Genomic DNA, 21,869 nt, shown 5'->3' with positions numbered 1-21,869 from the left:
GCCTGCTCGCTTCCTGGCTAATGAATGCTGTGGTTTTATGAGCTTTGTTTGCGATTAGGAGCAGCTATCTCCACTTCACAGCAAGAGTTCCCACAAGAAATAACCGATATCCCAAGCTTCTCGAGTGCTTCCTTCATTCATTCACAAATATTTAATAAGCACCGTTTTTCTTGTGCTGTTGCCTGTGGTTCCCAAGCACCTCCAAAGTAGCTCTTCTGAGCTATATACGTGGTGCTTCCATCAGGAAGCTGTGCTGTTTTGTGTTTTTAATTGAAAAGAGTATAGATACAACTCTCTAGGCTTAGCCAGTGAATAAAATTGATTAGTGTAATTAATTAATTGAAATTATGAAAATTTGAGGGCAGTCCCAAAAGCACACACAGTCTGAATTTGCAGATTAGGAAGTTAAGACTGAAAAACATGAACTGACTGAAGACAATGAGTCCAAGGACCCTGAGTCTGATCTAACAACTGAATTGTCCCATAAAAGTGTGTCCTAAGCACCGTGTTATGTCCTAGGGACACGCAATGCAAAAGACATGGCCCACGCCTCTTTTAGTTCCTGAATGTATAAGTGAAAGACTTGCAATGTGGTGAGATAAACTCGATGACAACACGATGGAGGCCACATTCTGTCAGTCAAGGACAAGAGCTCAGATGGAGTTCCTAAAAACCTGCCTGACATGGGAGTAATTCCGGAATGTTCCCTGCAGTCATACTACCCACCGTTGCATTCAGCCCTGTGAGGCAGAGGATTGAATTCCTAGAGCTGTGGTTCTTGAACAGCGTGTGTGTCAGAATTTCCTCAATGGCTTCTTAAAACCCAGATTGTCGATTCCGCAGGGCTGGGGTGGGACCCAAGAATTTGCATTTTGAACAAGTTCCTAGATGATACTGATGCTGCTGGTCTAGGGACCACATTTTGCAAACCGCTGACCATCCCAGCATAAACCACTAACTGTGTGTGTGTGTGTGTGTGTGTGTGTGTGTGTGTGTGTCTGTGAAAATCACATGAAATGAGTACTAGGCAAAATCACCTTACTCCATAAATCTTCTGTAAAATGTGACAGAGTAACTGAAATCATTTTAATAATATATTAACTCGAAACTTTTGGTTTATGCAATAATGCATGTTTTGTCTAGTTTGAAATTAAGAAGCAAAATTTAAGGACTCTGCTTCATTCTGTACCTGTTCACAGCAATCAGACTTGTCTAAGGATATTCTAAATCCTGATCTTCACAATGACCAAATAGAATATCTTACTTCCAAATGAGGCTATATTCCTCATACACCACTTCCTCCTGTTCAGCGAGCTATTCAATGTTGCAGATTGCTATGGATTTTCATCCCCTGGGCATACTTCACCTTGTTCTTTTCTTCTTCTTTTTTTTTAAAAGATTTATTTATTTTTTAATTGAAAGTCACATATACAGAGAGGAAGGGAAACATCTGCTGGTTCATTCCAGAGCTCGTTCCATTCAGAGTTCATTCCATTCGACCAGAGGTGAGCTAATCCAAAGCCAGGAGCCAGGAGCCAGGAAACCCCTCCTTGTCCCCCTTGCAAGTGCAGGATCTCAAGGCCCTGCATCCTCGACTGCTTTCCCAGGCCACAAGCAGGGAGCTGGATGGGAAGTGGGGCCTTCAGGACATGAACTGGCGCAGGACTCCACCTTGCTCTTCTAAAGCTCCTTGACATGGAGAATTCTCACTCGCATCTAACTATTCATTCCTCGGAGAAAGCAGAGTCAGAGTAGGGGTGTAGCAAGCAGCCAAGACGCTGTCCTCATTCCTGGGAAGACAACAAAACTTCTCTATTGCTCTTGACGACCCTTCCCTGGTTTCTGTTTTCTATTCTTTTTTCTTTCTTTTCTTTTTTTCTTTTTTTTTCTAATTGGAAAGACAGATATAGAGAGAGTAGGAGAGACATAGAGGAAGATCTTTCATCCATTGATTCTTTCCTCCCTAAATGGCCGCAACAGCCAGAGCTGAGCTGATCTGAAGCTAGGAACCAGGAGCTTCTTCTGGGTCTCCCACGTGGGTGCAAGGTCCCAAGGCTTTGGGTCATCCTTGAGTGTTTTCCCAAGCCACAGGCAGGGAGCTGGATGGAAGCAGGGCTGCCAGGATTAGAATCGGCATCCAGATGGGACCCTGGCGTGTGCAAGGCGAGGACTTTAGCAACTAGGATATCGCGCTGGGCCCTCCCTGGTTTCATAGATGCCTCTGTATCAGTCAGAGGCTCTGGGGCGCTACATATGAGTCTGCGTGATGAGAAAAAAAAAAATCATCCTCTTTCCTCATGGTTCTTCTCAGATGACTAGTGCCAATATGTTTTGGGAGCTTGCAAAAAAATTGCACCCATACATTTTTAATGATAAAGTGCTTATATTCATTAATTGGCCAATTTTAAACAAAGTAGCCCTGAGAGTTTATATACTTCAACAAATGTTGACTGCATGCCTCTTTAAACTTAGTAATAATATAAATGACTAAATTGAAAATATTTTTTCTGTATTTTCTTATCATGATGACACAATTTAAAAAAGAAAGAATGAAAACATTTATCTAGATTTATAATTGCATCTACAGGTCCATTTGTCTTGACAGAGAGAAATGAGCAAAAATCAGATTCTATGACAACTATGTATTATCAAGATAGTACATACATATGTTTCCTTACTATTCATACATGTATTTCTGAGTCTTCATATTAGAGAATTACAGCTATTTTATTTGTTTTCTCCATAAATGTGAGTCACTGAAATTGAAACAAGCTATCAGTGAGCATCATATCTGCCTCCCCAAGCATACTCCCTGGCAATGATAGTCACTCAGGAAGAAGTTATTAAAGAAAGGGAAGGATGAATGAGTCTCCTCCACTTTTACATAAACTTGCCACAGCTCCTGTGGACCTTCCAAGATATTTTCTTTTCCAAAATAGTTATTTATTCATTTTAATGTTTATTAAAATGGTTTAATGTAATGTTCAATACAGTTCTTCAATGTTTTTGGAAACTAAAAACAGGCAGGACATGGAAACAATGATAAAGTACTTGTCTCCTTGTGTGAACATATATACTTGTTATGAATAAAGAGGATATATCGCAAAGGAAAACAGAAAAGGAAAAGAATAAACATTAGGGCAGAATCATTTAGCTACCTATAAACACTAAGGAAAACCCATTTTTAATTGTCTTTCAGTAAATATCCTGAAACAACTGAATTATGGAGTGCTAAGTTGGGGACTAATATTTTTTGATTCAGGAATCTGTTAATGTTTTTTGGTTTTAGTCAATAATTTTTAGAGTTAATCTGTATTGATATTTATCATTTTCTATTCTAAAACATCAATATCTACCAAGAGTAGTTATAAACAGATTTATGGAATTATTATTTATATTTTAGAAACATTAGTAGGAAAACTAACCTATTTCTAACAATACTGGTGCTTCCCTGACTAGAAGGGGTCTAGAAATTTATCCTAACAATAATAAAACATATGTGGCCAGGAGGCAGCATTTTTAATTAATGGGGGGGGGGAAGGTTAGAGAAAATGTACCTGACCTTAGGGAAGCTTGAACTATTTGCAAGACATTAGGGTAAATTTTAGGACTAAATGCAAAATCTCTGGAGGAGGTGTGAGGAGACGTTACTTGAGATTTCTTGTGAATTTTTGTTATGATTTGACCATAAATACCATGCAAATATCCTTTGTCAGTGTATTTTGGCAGTTGTTCCAGGAGACCAGGGAGTGAAGAGGATTACAGAGGGGAGGGAAATGAGGTTGATTTTACACTGCAAAAATGCAGTAGGGAATTCTCTAACTTTCTTGCAAATTTTCCATTTCATTCTTTTGTCCACTACACCATATTACAAAATCTTTGAGAAAACACAAACCTCCAAATACAATCTAAACTTCATCTTCTCCAACAATCTTGAGTACAATCAGAGTTTAGCCCCATCATTTATTCTAGCACTACAGCAGCAGTTAGGGTATGCTGGATGTCAGGATATGAGGCTGGACCTACATCCACAAGTCAATTAGATGGTAATATTGAAAGAACACAGTTTATGAGACTGTGAAATCAGGCAGGACCTAATTATTGTGAAAGAAATGATATGATGCGGTGTACCAGATTATATTAATTTAGCACTCCAAAAAAGGCATGATTCCAACAAAAAGAGAAACTAAAACATAACTAAGTGGAAAAGGAAGCTTGGTTCTAAAACTCTTTGGAGAATTCACAGTAGAGCCACTGGAAGATATGGCTTGGCCCCAGGAACGAGGAGAGCTACAATACTGTCTGCAATGCTATCTTGTTTGCTCCCTTCTCTTTCTTCATAAGTCATCCTTCTCTTGATGGGAAATAGCAGTTCCTTCTTTATTTTGTAACTACATTACTTGGGGATCAGGAGGATTTCCCTGATGCTGTTTTGGGAATGAAGTCCTAAAATTTTAGGAGGGATACTGAATGTAATTGGATCTATCGGTTACCAATCAATGGTTTGAGTGGGAAAGTGGAGTACTAAGACTGACCAACTTTGGGCCTCAGAGAGCAGGCTCATGCTGGAACACAGCAGTTCTTTTGAGTACCAATAATAATGTTTGGCAATAGAGAAACAACCAATCTTGGGCAAAGGAGAATGTTGTAGTGCTGGGTAGAAAACTGAATGTTAACAGTAACCCCAGAAACAAACCACATTATATCTGAATTAGTTATAATTAGCTCATAGAGAGTTTAACTTAAGCCCACCAAAGTTATGAAATATGTAACTCAATATATGAAATATATAACCAATATCATGTCTATACAACAGAAAGAAAAATCCTTCTGGAGCAAATAGGTTTAAGTGATTGCCATCATCTTCAGGAAGCCCTTTGTGAACACATACATGAGCCTCATCAAATTCTTGCAAGTGTTTATGATGTGCATTATACAGTTTTTCATGGAATTGTTCTACAATTATCTGAGTATTCTACTCAACTGTAGATATCATATTTCAGGTTTCCTTCTACTGGAAGAGCTCTACACCGAGATTAGTGTTAAGAATATAATTTATGCACATTCATTCATAAATGATTCTTGAGAGCCTCCTTATTTCCAGGCAACAAATTCAGTATTCAGGATTCAAACTGATCAAAGATTATCCTTTACAAGAGTGTATGATTGGATGCCTTTTGTCCCCATCAACCTTGACATAGAAATCCAGTACAGCCAAATTTGATCTAGCAACCGAATTGCCTCTCCAAACACCAGTAGTCTATCTAGATGCAGTTTAGCTTGCCTATCCAGAAAAAAATCAGAATTTTCTTCCCTTTTAAGCCAAAAGGCTATTAATGCAAATCCAATTAAATTTGCATTTGATTACATTTCTGATGGAAACATTCATATGCAAATGAAAATTCATGCAAAGATAGCCAGATAATTCCAATAGTTGCTGAAATATCAAGATAAAATTGAGATATTAAATGTACATCTATCCATGTTTACTAGGTTACACTAAGGTCATCAAGTGTGGTGCTGTTCTCAAAAAAATAATTTTGTCTTACACATTCAGTTTGGTATGAGTTCAGAAACGGGCTATTACACTACTTTTGACAGTCATAGTACTGGCAAAGAAGTCAGCTACTGGTACAATCAAGCAAGTTATTAAAAAAAAGTTGATCTTCAATTCATCATTTGGTCCCCTTTATTTTTGTTGTCATTAAAAATAAAAGGTGGTTTTGATAGATCTAAAGTTATTTTGAGCCAATACAATGAGCAAGTGGTTTGTGCAAGTTGGCAGTTTTCACATACTCCCCAAGGGCCCCAGTGATGCGGGTTAAATGATGTCATCACAGTCACCGCCAATAAGTCTCCTTTGGAAAGCATCCATGGCATTACAATAGAACAGCAGACAAAAATGATCCTAACTAATGTTACTGTTCTGCTAAACCCCAGTAGGAAAATATCGAAGCAACATTTTAATATACAATGTTTTACTCCACTGTTGCACCTTCTAAACCTAATACTGAAGGAATCTGTCTGCTGTTCTTGCTAAATTCAACAGAAGTTGGATTGGCCAAAAGGAAAGTTCCTAGCATTCAGAAGTGTTGGTACATAGCTCACCAATTATAACTGCCCCATTTTCCTTTTGTTGTATACCACACATTTGGCCACAGTTGCAAATCTTTTTAGAATTCTAGTATTCCCTTCTTTGGTGACTGGAAATCCTCCAACTGAGGGAGGTTTCTTAGCATCTCGCATTTCAGCAAACCCAGTCTTTCCCCAAGTTTTTAGGAATTATATTTAAGAATCTTTCCAATTCAGCTACTTTGTCATCTCGTCACCATTGCTTGCTCTATATCTTTTGCTTGGTAGAGCCTTTCCCAGAATTTGCTCTTCTCTTCTTCTAATCCCTGATACGCTATAGCCAGTGCTGCCAATTAGAAATGCAAATCATCGTAATTTCATCCAACCACACTCCTTGGTTAATACCCTTCAATGACTTCCTGTTTCTCTTGGAATAAAAACCCAAATTAAATCCTCCATGGGACATTACCCTGCCCACTACATGTTGTGTTTCTGCCTGCCTTTCCTGGGGCTCACCTCTCACTCTCTGGGTTCCAGTGCTTTCCTTCCGGGTCTTGAATTATGTCATACCCTTTCCAGTCATTACATCCTTGCATACAGTCTTCTTCCCCAGCTTATAAAGTTAGGGAGCTTTATGTTTCCTAGATCACACTGTGTCTTTCTGTTAACTTCTTGACACGACTATAAAACTTTCTTCTGTAATACTTACTCAAGTTCATAATGATGTATTTATTTCTGAGGTGCTATCAGTTATATTAATGCTCCTCAAGGCTGCCTGACAGATGAGAGTAGATCTATTCTTTGCTTACCAGAGCAAGACAAGATGCCTCACACATACCAGGCATTCAGTAAATACTTGCTGAATTAATGGAAGGTTCCACTTTCTATTCTTCTCATCTAAAGATCAACAAATACATCACAGTGAAAGGGAGCAAACATTAACTGATTTGCCAAAGCTTCACTCTACCACAACTTTGCCAAACACAATTAATATGGAAAATATACAGTGTCACTTCTGGCAAAGAGGGTAGGGGTGAAGAACCTAGAACAACCAGGGTTAACTGCTCCTGAAGTGATGATGGCAGTATGTCAGCATTAGCCATACTAGCGAAGCCTTTAACCCATCTACCTGGGAGAGAGAATAATGTACAGCTGCTTTCCCAACTCTTTTTCATGCATAGAAGATTTTGCTAAGTATATTTAAGCCACAACTAATTTCAGAAACACAACTAGAGATTTCAAATTTACAAGTCCTGTGACACAAGTTGCTAAAATTGGTTTACAACTATTATTCATTGTGTGGGAATTGAGTCACAATTGCAAAAGTTAAAATCATATCAAAATCACACAGCATTATGGCCAATTTCTCAACTCCCTCTGTTACTTTTTATTTTATTTCTATCAGCTGTGACTTTAATTTTATTTTCCACAGTTTTATGATACTGAGGTAAACATTGAAATTATGGGATAAAATAAACTGCCATGTTCCCCTGTTCTTTTTTTATTTTTTTTACAAAGTGACGTTATTCTCTCTCCAGGAATATCTGTGCTTTCTTGTCTTGGACTATGTCAACTCAGTTATCTGTGATACTCTCAGGTGAAGGGTTTTAAGCTTTTATTTCACAACCAGATGAATCTGTCATTAGGGATGCTTATTGGACAATTGAAACAATCAATATATATCTTTTGCAAGAGAAAAGGAAGTTTTATAGGGTAGCTAAGGCAGCTTTGAGCTTATAATATTACTCATGGATCTTAGAATGTTATTTTTTTAAATATTTCACAAAGATCAGTTGTAGATTTATTTCATTCTTTGTGAATCAAGCAGACCGATGTTCTACAAAGAAAAAGAGAAGGTCTATTTAACCTAAAGCCAAGCACTCTCCTTTCCAGCGTGTATTTTGTGAATAAACATCAGTTGATACTGGCTCACATTTTGCACCTCTGGCCAATAATCCCAGGTGTCTGCAGTCCTCTCACAGGTCAGCCTTTCTTCCTAACAGTGATGTGGACAGCCCTGAAAAGACACTGCTTCTCCTTTTATGATTTCAGTGAAGAATGCAAACTGCACAGCAGACTTTGAGGAGTTCTTTGCCAAAAGGAAACTGGAAGAGCGTGATGGCCATGCCGTCAGTATCGAGGAGTACCTTCAGCGCAGTGACACAGCCATTATTTACCCAGAAGCCCCCGAGGAGCTGTCTCGCCTTGGCACGCCAGAGGCCAATGGGCAAGAAGAAAATGGTGAGACTGTGGTTCATTTTTAGCCACGGCACTGACCTCTGCAGCTGTTACAATTACAAATGCACTACATGCCTGGGTGTTTACCTTAAAATTTGGAGAACAGCTGCAGAGGCATGGAATTTCATGAGCAAAGATTAGAACTGTAATTTTAGGGTATTGTGAAATTTTTTTTGTCAGCAAATTTGTGTCATTTGTACATCCAATAAAGAACAAGAACAATTAGAGCCCATTTCTAGCAGATAAAAATATCTAAATGTATTCCTATCTTTCTGAAATTTTTTTACTTTTGAAAAAAGAATAAAGTTTGGCCACCCTGACCCTCTCACCTTTTTCCCTTTGCTGACCACTCCTGGGTGCGGCTACAGGGTTCATAGTAACTGTCAGTCACCTAAAGAGAATGTCCCCAATTTATCAGCTGTTTAAATCCTCCCTCTCCGCCCCCCCCCCACCGCACCCCACCCCACACACACACACAAAAGCTCAAGTTAGTAATTAATTAATTTCCTAGCGCAGTGTGAGCTGAATCCGACAAGTCTGTCCTGGGTGTGCGTGGGGACTGGTGTGCGAGGGGCTGGCTGCAATGATGGCGCTTCGGTGGAGCGGATTGTGGTGATTCCTGTCATACCAGGCCGGGCAGCCAGCCCATTAGCTGCCATTGATTTACTGACCTTTTGGCCCGCTTCTCTCTCCCTCGTCTCTCGGCTACAGACCTGCCACCTGGAACTCCAGATGCTTTTGCCCAACTGCTGACCTGCCCCTACTGCGACCGGGGCTACAAGCGCTTGACATCACTGAAGGAGCACATCAAGTACCGCCATGAGAAGAATGAAGAGAACTTTTCCTGCCCTCTTTGTAGCTACACGTTTGCCTACCGCACCCAGCTCGAGCGGCATATGGTGACGCACAAGCCAGGGACAGATCAGGTGGGGGGTTGGTTTTAAGTGATTTCTTTCTATAATAACCCCTTAGAGAAACGATATTGCTTTGATTGGCAATCATTATTAATTTTTCATGGCATTTTGAAGATGCAGATCTTTTAATGGTAATAGCTCTAATTGAGGTCTAAATGATTTTTTGATGGTCTCTTCTAATATGATTTAATAGTCTTATGTTCACGATCGAATGAGTGTGTTAATTTCTAATTTAGAAATTTTATTTGCACTTTAACTTGACTTCAGTTTCATTTTTATGTTCCACAAAAAGTGACTGAAATTGTGGCATTTTAATTATACATTATTAAACATCTCAGCAATTTTAATTCCATTTTTCACCTAATTTTACTTAGAATTTTTTTCATATTTGACTCTAAGTTGAAAGAAGTGTGTATTTCTTCCGTTTGTCACGTAACACCTTCAATTACTTAGAGTATTTTTTACAAGCTGCTACTGGTCTATGAAATAAAATTAAGTGTTTTTAGGAAAAGCAAAAAGGCATACAGTATATATGCATACATATAATAAATTGGATTAATCCGAAAGTGTTGGCTGTACATTAACAATGATCCCTTCTTGATATGCACATTTGCAGATAAAAGTTAAAAATCTCTGCGCCTCTTTTGATTCACTTGTGCTTACTGCTAGGCTCTGTCTTGAACAGGTAAGCCTAGGTCTCCAAAGCCCTAAAATGGTTGAACAGGCTGGTCACAGGATTTCTTAAATGCTGCAGCAAAACTGCTCCTGCTGTTCTCCTGGGAGAACTGACTTTGCAAATTGATACTATGCTGTGTCTGGGGTAGCAAAAATGGTGTGTCTCAAGTCACAGTATCAAGCCCAACAAGTCTGGAATTACTATGTATATTATACACATATTGCTATATGTGTTGCAATGTATTGCTATATATATTACAAAGAGTATTACACACAATATTCTATATAATTTTTTTCTTGTGCACCTTACTCTTTTTAAATGGGAAAAATAAAAATAAGCAAACACTATCAAGCAGTGCTGAGGCTACTACGTTATGGAATTTCACTGTTTTGAGAAAACAATTCCTATGAATCACTCCATTTAGTTTTGATGGGGCTTGTCACCTGAATGTTTCGCAGATTGCTGTAAAAATACACTTGCATAGTTTCGCTTATGTAACAGTTTATCGCCCCTTGCTTGTATGCACAAAATCTCTAGGAAAAAAAAAAGTATCTAGATATTTATCTAGCATAACTGCTTTACATTTCACATGCAGAAGTGTGATTGCGTTGGCGCATTATGAATGGTAGCTTTGGTGTTGAAAAGTCCCCTCATTTGCTCATGGCATTTGCAATTAGTAAATTAAAATGATTGTATCATATTAACAGTGGCACAACTAAAGTTTATAGTAGTCCTCTGAGGGCCGTGGGGGGGACAAAGCAGCTGTTGCTGTTTGTTTATGCAACTCAGCAACATATGAGCGCTGGTCCCTCAATGGCGCTCGGCAGGCTGGGCTCCGCTTGATCTTTGAAGGTTGCTGCTGTTTGAACAAACCTCCCTGTGTCCCATGTAACACCATCTGTCTCACTAGGAATGTGGGAAGATTCAGCACACCCTAGCAGTTGTCATACCGTTTCTGTGCTGTCTTTTTTGCAAAAGGCTTTTGTGTCATTGCTGCTTGAAAGAGGCTGACCTCCTACCTTGAGTATCCAGAGTGGATGACTGTATTTTTTTTTTCTGAATTCTAAGTCACACCACCTTTTTTTTCCCTCTTGTTCAAAAAGGTCAGCTGTGTTTGATTATATCTTTGCCGCTTTTAACTTGTCTTTTCAGCAAACTTTTTTTTTTCTTTTCTGTCCCTACTCCCTGCCACATTACTAAAAAGGAACAGGCGAAGTCGTTGAGGTCTTTCTTACTGGCCTGTGATAAAACTGTTCAAGCAGCTATTACCCAAGATGTTGTTTCTTACACTTGATAATGAATCAAATCCGATAGGCAGAGCAGCTCAGGAAAAAAGGAATTTAAATTTGCTGCTAGTGAAGTGAATGGGATATTTAAGCATGCTTTGTGTGTAATGAAATATTTATAGTCAAGGGTGTTTTGCGTGTTTTTAATTTGGGGGGATTTTTTTTTTGCCCTTCTTAAAAATTCAGATTATTTTAGGTTGAGGTACATTTTTACCCTGATATAGAAAATTTGGTAATGTATTTTATAAGTGTGTGGGCTTAAAAAAAAACTGTTCTGAATTTTCAGGAAAATGTTTATTTTTTCCTTGAAAAAAAAATAGTTGCATTCCCACAGGGAATCTTCAGTCTTCAGAATTTGCAGTAAGCACAAAGAGACACAAACATCTTTACAATTATACTTTCTCATCTCCAAAGGCTTTAAAAAAAGCACATTTTGGAAAAGAGACTACAGAAATAATTTTAAAGCAAGCATTGGGTGCACATGTGAAAGCACTTTTTTTTTAATTCATTCCAATTTTATTACCAACATTATCACTTTTATTGCAACTCTGAAAGATTGGGTGGATAAATAAGCACACGCAAACCTTTTGGCCTGAAACATAGAGGTCATTTAAAAATACTTGTAATGAATTTTCCTTGTTCCTCCTACACAAAAAATGATGTCAGTCTTTCTCCTCTTACAGCACCAAATGCTAACCCAAGGAGCAGGTAATCGCAAGTTCAAATGCACAGAGTGCGGCAAGGCCTTCAAATATAAACACCATCTGAAGGAGCACCTGCGAATTCACAGTGGTGAGTAGCAGAGGTGCTGCCGTTCACATTGACATTTTGTTGATTGCATGAGTTTTGCAGACTGTTTAAAATCTGCACAGCTTCGTAGATTTTAGACCGGCTCCATGATTTTGTAAACCAGGTGTGCTGCATGGCTCTCCATGAGACTTTCAGCACCACCAAGAAGCTTGGCCTCTAAAAAAGACTTTGCTTCTTAAATGTGATAAATCCTTATTGTGGAATCTAGAGTCTCCTTTGTGTCCTTTAGAAATCCTTTCTCCAGATTAAGTAATTTTGACCTGAAGGAACATAGTTGGCAAATTCTGAATTATTTTCATTTTTGATCCCCATCCCTGAAAGAAAAGGTTGAAGAATATCTGATAAGAGCTCACACAGGATAAATGTTACTTGATTCCTGGGAGCTCTGTATCACAGACCAATATCCTTCCGCTGAGATTTCTTCTTTATAACTAGTCTGATAGCTCTGCCAAGATTTTATTATCAAATTGGATGCTATTCAAAGGACTGGTTGGATTGGTCAAATCAATGGAATGTCCACAGAGTTGATTAAAGTCATGGCTGTGTTTCCCTTTAAATACTGTGACATCTTTATTGTGTTATTGACCACACATTAATCTGACACTCTGCTTAAATAGGGGGCTGCCGATGACAAGATAAGATTTGGGATCTTAACTGGAAAAGTCTTAGATAGCCCTCACCTTCCACTGCTAACATCCTGAATTATGTCCTCCCAGGGTAGATAAAGCCCAGAAACTGTTACAGTCACATAATTCTAACCTAAGCACCCAGAATGCCAAGGTATCCCCCTGTGCTCCTTTCACTTGACTTCACAGAATCTTATCTTGGTAGACATCTGCAGTTGTTACTTAATTGAAAGTCTAACGTATTCATTTCAATTGTCATTTTAGGTGAAAAACCCTATGAGTGCCCGAACTGCAAGAAACGTTTCTCCCATTCGGGTTCCTACAGTTCGCACATCAGCAGCAAGAAGTGCATTGGCTTAATCTCGGTAAATGGCCGCATGAGAAACAATATCAAGACGGGTTCTTCCCCTAATTCTGTTTCTTCCTCTCCTACCAATTCAGCCATCACTCAGTTAAGAAACAAGCTGGAAAATGGAAAACCACTTAGTATGTCTGAGCAAACAGGCTTACTTAAAATTAAAACAGAACCACTAGACTTCAATGACTATAAAGTTCTAATGGCCACACACGGGTTTAGTGGCACTAGTCCCTTTATGAATGGTGGACTTGGAGCCACCAGCCCATTAGGCGTTCATCCTTCTGCTCAGAGTCCAATGCAACACTTAGGCGTAGGGATGGAAGCCCCTTTACTTGGATTTCCCACAATGAATAGTAATCTAAGCGAGGTACAAAAGGTTCTACAGATTGTGGACAATACGGTTTCCCGGCAAAAAATGGACTGCAAGGCTGAAGAAATTTCAAAGTTGAAAGGTTATCACATGAAGGATCCATGCTCTCAACCTGAGGAACAAGGAGTGACTTCTCCTAATATTCCAGCTGTTGGTCTTCCAGTAGTGAGTCATAACGGTGCCACTAAAAGTATAATTGACTATACGTTAGAAAAAGTCAATGAAGCCAAAGCTTGCCTCCAGAGCTTGACTACTGACTCAAGGAGACAGATCAGTAATATAAAAAAAGAGAAGCTGCGTACCTTAATAGATCTAGTCACCGATGATAAAATGATTGAAAACCATAGCATATCCACTCCATTTTCCTGCCAGTTCTGTAAAGAGAGTTTTCCTGGCCCCATTCCTTTGCATCAGCATGAACGTTACCTTTGTAAGATGAATGAAGAGATCAAAGCAGTCTTGCAACCTCATGAAAACATAGTTCCCAACAAGGCGGGAGTTTTTGTTGATAATAAAGCCCTCCTCTTGTCATCGGTACTTTCTGAGAAAGGACTGACAAGCCCCATCAACCCATACAAGGACCACATGTCTGTACTCAAAGCATACTATGCTATGAACATGGAGCCCAACTCTGATGAACTGCTCAAAATCTCCATCGCTGTGGGCCTTCCTCAGGAATTTGTGAAGGAATGGTTTGAGCAACGAAAAGTCTACCAGTATTCAAATTCCAGATCCCCATCACTGGAGAGGAACTCCAAGCCGTTAGCTCCCAACAGTAACCCTCCCACAAAAGACTCTTTACTGCCCCGCTCTCCCATTAAACCTATGGACTCCATAACATCGCCATCTATAGCAGAACTCCACAACAGTGTGACGAATTGTGATCCTCCTCTCAGGCTAACTAAACCTTCCCATTTTACCAATATTAAACCAGTTGAAAAATTGGACCACTCAAGGAGTAATACTCCTTCTCCCTTAAATCTTTCCTCCACATCTTCTAAAAACTCCCACAGTAGTTCATACACTCCAAACAGCTTCTCTTCTGAGGAGCTCCAGGCTGAGCCTTTGGACTTGTCATTACCAAAACAAATGAAAGAACCCAAAAGTATTATAGCCACAAAGAACAAAACAAAAGCTAGTAGCATAAGTTTAGACCATAACAGTGTTTCTTCATCATCTGAAAACTCAGATGAGCCTCTGAACTTGACTTTTATCAAGAAAGAGTTTTCAAATTCAAATAATCTGGACAACAAAAGCACTAACCCAGTGTTTGGCATGAATCCCTTCAGTGCCAAACCTTTGTACACAGCTCTTCCACCACAAAGCGCATTTCCCCCTGCCACTTTCATGCCACCAGTCCAAACCAGTATCCCTGGGCTCCGACCATACCCGGGACTGGATCAGATGAGCTTCCTACCACACATGGCCTATACCTACCCAACTGGAGCAGCTACCTTTGCTGATATGCAGCAGAGGAGGAAGTACCAGCGCAAACAAGGATTTCAGGTAATGAGACATGTCTTTGTGCTCTGAAGAAAGGAGATGAAAATTTCATGGTTTGCACGCATATAGGGGGAAAAATCTTTTGAGGAAAAAATCAGCAGAGCTGAAAGTTTAACGTGAACCTAAAACTGAGTGGTCAAGAAAAGTGAATAGATGAACACTGTATTCTACAAACATATATGCCTTGAGAAAAAAAGATAAAGAAGTTAATACCTATTGGTGGGTTTTATTCAGATTGATTCATCCACATTGCTAACAATATTTGGTAGGACTTAACAGGGGTGCTGCCATTTGTACTTTGTAACAGTCACATGCTTTTAAAGATGTTCCTAATCTAGGAGGATACATATGTAAATTTGATGTGGACTTTGTTTTCTACCAATAGTCAATTTTGAAAAATATGTTAAAACACATTTTGTACATGCCATAGCTGCTTACCTCATCTTCAAGCTAGCAAATAATCTGTAGTTTTCAATAGAAAAGCATAGGTGTTTTAATGTTATGCAGTACAAGCCCTGTTTGCAAAATAGGAGTGTGAGTGATAGTACACCCCTGTCACAGCTGTTCTGGTGTTCCAATTTGCAGTGTGTCTGCTCTCTTTGTAAATGTTTTTAAGCCTGTTTAATCTGTTCTAATATTAATTAGTGCAAACGTAGTCTAAGAAAACTGAACTGTGGACTAGCAAATGGAAATATATGTTATCATGCAAGTTTGTACTCCGTAGGATCAAGACAAAATAAATATCAAGAAATTTAATAATTTACTGATCCACATTCATTATTGCTCAATGCTGAAGGCTGTTTTAACATAGATAGAACATTGATAAAAAGTGTTATTAATATTCCCTATTTCAAATTAGAAAATTAAATATAAAAATATTGCTTGAGGCTTTTAGTTGTAGACATACATTTAAATAGATTGCATAATAATAACATTTTGTACCTAAATATAAAATTCAATTAAAATGGGGGTTTCTACAGCTACCAATCATTTCTAAAGTTAAGCACACTGAAAATACACAAATTCTGAAGTTTAATTTTTACTCAGACATCTTTCCTGGTACAAAGAAAATGATGGATCTTTAGAAATACATTTATATATTTCTCAATGAAGAATTGACCATTCTCTGTCCTAGAAAAACAACAGGCTTCACATTCAGGGGAAGAAGGTTTATATTTTTGTTGAAATGTCAGATCTCATATATTGTTCGTGGAGAATAAAATATCTTAACATTAGCTTGATTAATACCAAGCACTTCTGAGGTGCTTCAGATGTCAGCCTATGCAAAGTTGTTTGGTGTAAACACAAAGAGAAAAGACTGTGTTGAACTATGTGATTATGTCACAGGGAGAATTGCTTGATGGAGCACAAGACTACATGTCAGGCCTAGATGACATGACAGACTCCGACTCCTGTCTGTCTCGAAAGAAGATCAAGAAGACAGAGAGTGGCATGTACGCATGTGACTTATGTGACAAGACATTCCAGAAAAGCAGTTCCCTTCTGCGACATAAATACGAACACACAGGTATGAGTGACTTTGACTAGCTAGTTAGAGCTTCCCGGCCTGCTGTACATTTCATAATATTTAATGAGTACACTTGTGCAACATAAGATGCAGCATATGCTGATACCTTCAACAAGGAAGAAATAATGCTTGTGCCTAGCTCAGTAGGACTTTTTGTTGCCTGTTTATTGGATCATTCGTGTGTTTATGAGTGTACTTGTCTTCATATCTTTCGAGTCAGTCTGTGAGCAAAATTTGCAGATCCTATCAAGAGAATGTTTAAATGACCAGGGCAATGAAATGACATCACACAAGCTAGTTACTGAAAGTATCATCAAATTTTTGAGCTATGAGGTACCCGAATACCTAAAAGCCTAATAGTGAGTTCAGTCAATGATGAATTAGTTTCAAGTAAGCCCTGATTTGGATTGATTTTGTTTGTTTTTCAATAAATTTCTCACCTTTTGAATCAATTAAAAGTTACAGTATTGTTTTAAAAACTGAGAGATCAGATAAGCTACTGAAGCTTCCTATATTTGAAAAACTAAAACAAACCTTCTAAATTTAACAAATTTATTTCCAATTCATGCATTACTAATTAGGAACAATTGCAAGGCAGCAACGTGACTCTTACATCAATGGAGGAGCGAATCATTTTTTATTAGTTTTTCTTAAAGAGAAAAGGAGAGTGCTCCTACCTATTGCTTCGTTCTTCTAATGGCTACAGTGGCTGAGGAAGGGCCTGGTCTAAAGATAGGAGTCAGGAACTCAATTCTGATGTCCCATGTGGACAGTGAACTATTACTGCTGCCTCCCAGGGTGTGCATAAGCAGAAAGCTGGAGTCAGGAGCTGGAGCCAGTGTTTGAAGCCAGGCAATACAATGTGTAGCATCAGCACCCTCCCCACTAGGCTGAATGCCACTTCCCATTTTTCTAAATAAAGACGAAGTATCATGTTAAACAATATTGCCTTTAACCCTCAAGAAGATAGTCCTGCTGCAGCTCTGTTCTTTCTCTCCCTCCTTCTTCGGTCCTGCACAGCAAAGTAACTCAATTGCATCGCTGTCCCTTACCCATCTCTGGCTTTTATCTGCTAGAACTGTGTCCTGGCCTACCGGCCTTTGATGGGAAAACAGACAGTAGGATCTCAATCAAAATACCAGCAAGGAAAAAATCAAAGAAAAGAACCCATTTTAAACCAGAGACTTTATAGCAGATATTGTAATATGGAGAAAGAAAGAAACATGAATGCTTTCCAGGGAAAAGCATTGATGAGGCAAGAGGCGAAGAAAGAAGATAAGAAAAGAGAATGTTGGTTCTGCCTTTTCTATTTTTCCTGCATAAAAGACACCATTTTTGGTGATGGGGACTCTCTTGGGAATGCACTGACTCTCCACATCACACCTTGGAGCTTCTTTGGCAGCACTAGGGACCACAATCAGTCTAAGCATTGGGGGACAGGACAGCAAGTTCAGTAACATGAAATGTTGAGAGGGTTTGTAAACAGGACAAGGTTGGTAAATAACAGTACTCTTCCTCCAAACACCCAGTTTCCTTTTTTTTTAAATTACAAATATTCATTATCATTTTTAAAGTTCAATTAATGGTACTTAAAAGGCAATCCAACTTGAATAGCAAATTCAAACAGCTTTTATGCTTGTGTGATATAATTCAGTGTTTGCAAAGACAAAATTTCTTACATTTGCTTCGCTTATTATAGATACTACCTTGTAGTACCAAATCCTGTTATAGCAATGACAGAATAAAGATATTTTCATACCTAAATTTTCTGTAGGATTTTAATCAACCTCAAATATATTTTGTATTTCATTATTCAGCTACAATAGACACATCCCTGAAGGCATCTTTCCTTCTCTGATTGGTTTTATTATATGACCATATGCAAACTCTATCTTTCACTACATGGTGAGTGTGAAACTTTTATTTTAGTGAAGGCTTTCATAAACATTGACATCCAGTCAGTACATTTATTTCTTAGAAATCAGATAGTCCATAAATACCACAGGCATATACGTAAGAGACCCAAAAGTTGGTGAACACAAATATATATATATACTCCATTTTTAAAAGTAAATTTTATTTTCAAAAGTAAGAGTAAAATGACTAGTCCTATCAAATCTGAGATCTGCTGCCTAGAAACTTTGCTTTGGAACAAAAAGCTGACGATCCAATTATTTCTCTAAACTGGTGATGTATTATTCTTTTGCCTTTCCCAGCGTGTTAACTTTTTGGTCTCTTGACCAAACATCTTGTGACATCACTACTGTCCATATAGCAGGTTCCATCCAAGTGAAGTTCTTCATGAGTTTTATATTTCTGTCATTAATGTGGAAGTGGATTCCATTTTCCTGTCACAATGGGGCCCTGCAAGCTTTTTATTTGTTTTCCTTAAGCACTAGTAATATTTTGAGAATGCATTACTATGAATATTATAAGAAAAAAGTCTTACAGTATTTAAGATGGAAGATGTAAGAAATATTATAAGAAAGAACTCTTGGGGTTGATTGATTCCAAATTTGGGAAATAAAATTAAGTCATTATTTGGTTTTTATGTGTTCATTACAAATGTATCATTGATAAAGTGTTTTGTTACATCTGTTTACAATTTAACATAGAAAATTGTTGAAGAAGAAAATTATGATTTACTTATTCTTGGGATCCCACTTTTTTTGTCTCAACCTGTCTTAATTTATTTTCTAGGCAAATACCAAAGTCACAATGGTTAATTTTTCTTGGTGCTTGAATGCTATTCTTGGGACATGGGACTGACACAGTGGAACGAAACTGTGTTTATGTTGACTTCAGTGGGGTTAATCATCACAAGCAAGAACTAAAAAATGTTTTTAAAAATCTCAAAATGCTTAGATATTGTCAAACACTCATTTTTATTCCACTAAGATTTAAATCTGACATGTGATTGTTTTTTCTGTTGAGAAACTATGACAGGTAATTTTAAAGCTACCTTATTTAGAAAAGTAATAAAAATGTTTCTGCTTTTGAGTAGATAATGTCTACGTTTTAAGCAAATTACCATTTTTTCAGTTATAAATTTTTTTACCTCACAAATGTACTTACTAGATTCAGTTATCATTCTTCCTATCATATGAATCATGGACCTAGATATCAGAGAAGCGAATTTACCCTAAAAAAGTTGACTCACTCAATATGTATTTGGAGATTTTCTGAATCTTGCTCAGGAGGAAATTTCATTCTAGAACATCTTGATTTGAATCAGGTAAACCAATCAAAAAAGTTAAAAAAGAGATGAGTGTCCAAGTCAGTATCTTTTTAAGTAGAATTTGTTAAAAGTATAAAAACTTCTGAATGTTAGAGCATTTCATGCAAGGTACGCATCACAACTGTCCTTGCCTCCAAATTTTTCCTTCGCATGACATCATAGCTGAATATTTTCTCCTTTTAGATTATCAGTTCATAATATGAAATTAGTATATTTCTACTGTAAGCATATTGTTAATTACTAAATGCAGTCTCTGTTGATTGTGTATAACCATGGAATATTGACATGACAGACTATAGTTTAGCAGCCAGCTATCCACCAGACATTTCTAACAGGCCCTGGAATTCCCACAGTCTCTCAGGACATTGCTCTGTGTTGCTCTGGAAAAGAGGGAGCCATACTAAGTGTAATGTTCATTTAAAATGAGTCACACATTTTTTCAATGAAGTCATCTAACTGAATGACCTTTTTGGGGTCCCTGAACTGATGGGACATTGGCATCCAGAAGAGATTTGTGACAGTTTCTCCCACGTACAGCTTTGCAACTAAAGCACCAGAAAACTTGTTATCTCTAATTTCTCTCTGTTTTCAGATTCACTTCTCCGTATTCTGCTCTTGAGTCAATCATGCATCTTGTCTAGAACTTGAAACATTATTGAACATTATTAAATAGTAATATTAAGATGCTCTAACATCAACTTAGAGCTTACTGTGAAATCCTGACGCAAAACACTGCATTCATTGTGTCCTTTACTGCTTTTACTTAGTCTGCATGGGAAATCCCCAAATGATCTTTTACCTCCCAGGACCCTGACTGACCTTCAGAGAGGTTAACATGCCTGAGAATTCACAAGCAGTTAAGGAAAAAAAAAAAAAAAGAGTGATTTGAACCAGACAGAAGGACTCTAGAACCCACCTTCCTTGTTTAGCATGGCACCATCTTGCCCCTGTCGATAAAATGCTATTGCTAAAAACATTTCTCCCCATTCCTGGAGGTATCTTTTTCTGGAAGCTTCTTGACCACAGGACAGACTCAATCCGTGACATCTTGACTAGAAGTCTCCTTGGAGGTGAAACACCTTTTTGTCTGCCCCCCAGATACACTGCTACTTTCTGTTAAACTGCCGCTCACTGGGGTGGTCTTTTTCAGATGGAATAGCATGCTGTCTTTCCAGACTCTTGGCATTCCATTGGAATTCTGTTACTCTGTTTACTTCACACAGAACATCGTTCCCAAAACTTAAGGAGTGGTTCTGGTGTGGTTTGAATTATACTTGTTTTCTTCAAGTGCTTTGAAGAAAGTAGACTGGAATTTGTTTCCAGTCAAATGTAGTCACCACTACATATCTCTTTGACTCCATGTCTTCCAGGTAAATAACCTGTTCCTATTCTAATACTTTGCCTTTCCACATCTGTCCTCACTAAATAGCATCCCAATCAAAGACCATTAATGAGAGAACAAGTACAGTCTGCAGCATGTTTTTTAATAGTGGCATGCCCTGGAGGTACTCCATAACATTTTGAAAGCTATTTGGTCACTAATTGAGAAGATACATCACCATATAACTGAGTAGCTAAAGTGTGTGGAATGGGTTCCTAATCTTATAACAACACATAGTGAATGAGAATAGGCTTGCTTCTACTAATTCTGGTTTTCAGTTGAGTTTTCCACAGTGCCAGTTTGTGTTAGCACACAGAAGCACGTGGCTTCATGTATGTTTCTGTGATCCATGGTACTCAACAGAACTCATTTCTGAGTTTAACTCCGGAGCATCCCACTGATAAGTTTTTCTTTGTCAGTTCTATTTTGGACATAAACTTTCAAGTATGGCAGCTATGGAAGGTGTTGAAGGCATTCCAGTGCTATTTGTGGCCTGGAATCAACCAGATGTGTTTAGGCTTGGCACTGGTTTCAAGTTCCAAACACTGGTTAGAAACTGCCTGGAATGCCAAAGGAAATACAACGTTCTCTAGCTGAAGAGTATTTTTTAACACTCAACAAGTGGCTGACATCACATGGAAAACTTTAGGGGCAAAGCACTGTTTGGAGTTAGTTCAGCCTCCACGACATACATCTTCCTAATTTGTGTTTCACGTTTTCAGATGTTCTTATTCTTAGAATCATTTGACTGATAAGCCATGTCTTACATCCTCTTTCCTCTACTTCTGCTGCTTCTTCACTTGGAGGTTTGCTCCTGCTTAAGACCTCGAGCCTATTTGCAGAGCCAAAAGCAGAGGATATCAATGCCA

The 21,869-nt window shown here is 38.2% G+C and overlaps 1 protein-coding gene across 7 annotated transcripts in view; it reads left to right on the top strand.

Annotated features, from left to right (window-relative positions):
• Positions 1–21,869, top strand: part of ZEB2 (zinc finger E-box binding homeobox 2) — a 129,734-nt gene that overhangs the window by 105,345 nt on the left and 2,520 nt on the right. For all 7 annotated transcript variants that reach the window (XM_058664463.1, XM_058664460.1, XM_058664462.1 and 4 more), the window contains exons 5-9: positions 8,125–8,313; positions 9,022–9,236; positions 11,870–11,978; positions 12,887–14,856; positions 16,201–16,381. In XM_058664463.1, coding sequence (XP_058520446.1) covers positions 8,125–8,313; positions 9,022–9,236; positions 11,870–11,978; positions 12,887–14,856; positions 16,201–16,381 — 2,664 coding nt within the window. The remainder of the gene's footprint in view (positions 1–8,124; positions 8,314–9,021; positions 9,237–11,869; positions 11,979–12,886; positions 14,857–16,200; positions 16,382–21,869) is intronic.

Source organism: Ochotona princeps, chromosome 5 (genome assembly GCF_030435755.1).
Source record: "Ochotona princeps isolate mOchPri1 chromosome 5, mOchPri1.hap1, whole genome shotgun sequence".
Taxonomy (NCBI): Eukaryota; Metazoa; Chordata; class Mammalia; order Lagomorpha; family Ochotonidae; genus Ochotona; species Ochotona princeps.
The sequence above is the reverse complement of the archived record's forward strand: the minus strand, read 5'-3'. Positions and strand labels throughout refer to the sequence as shown.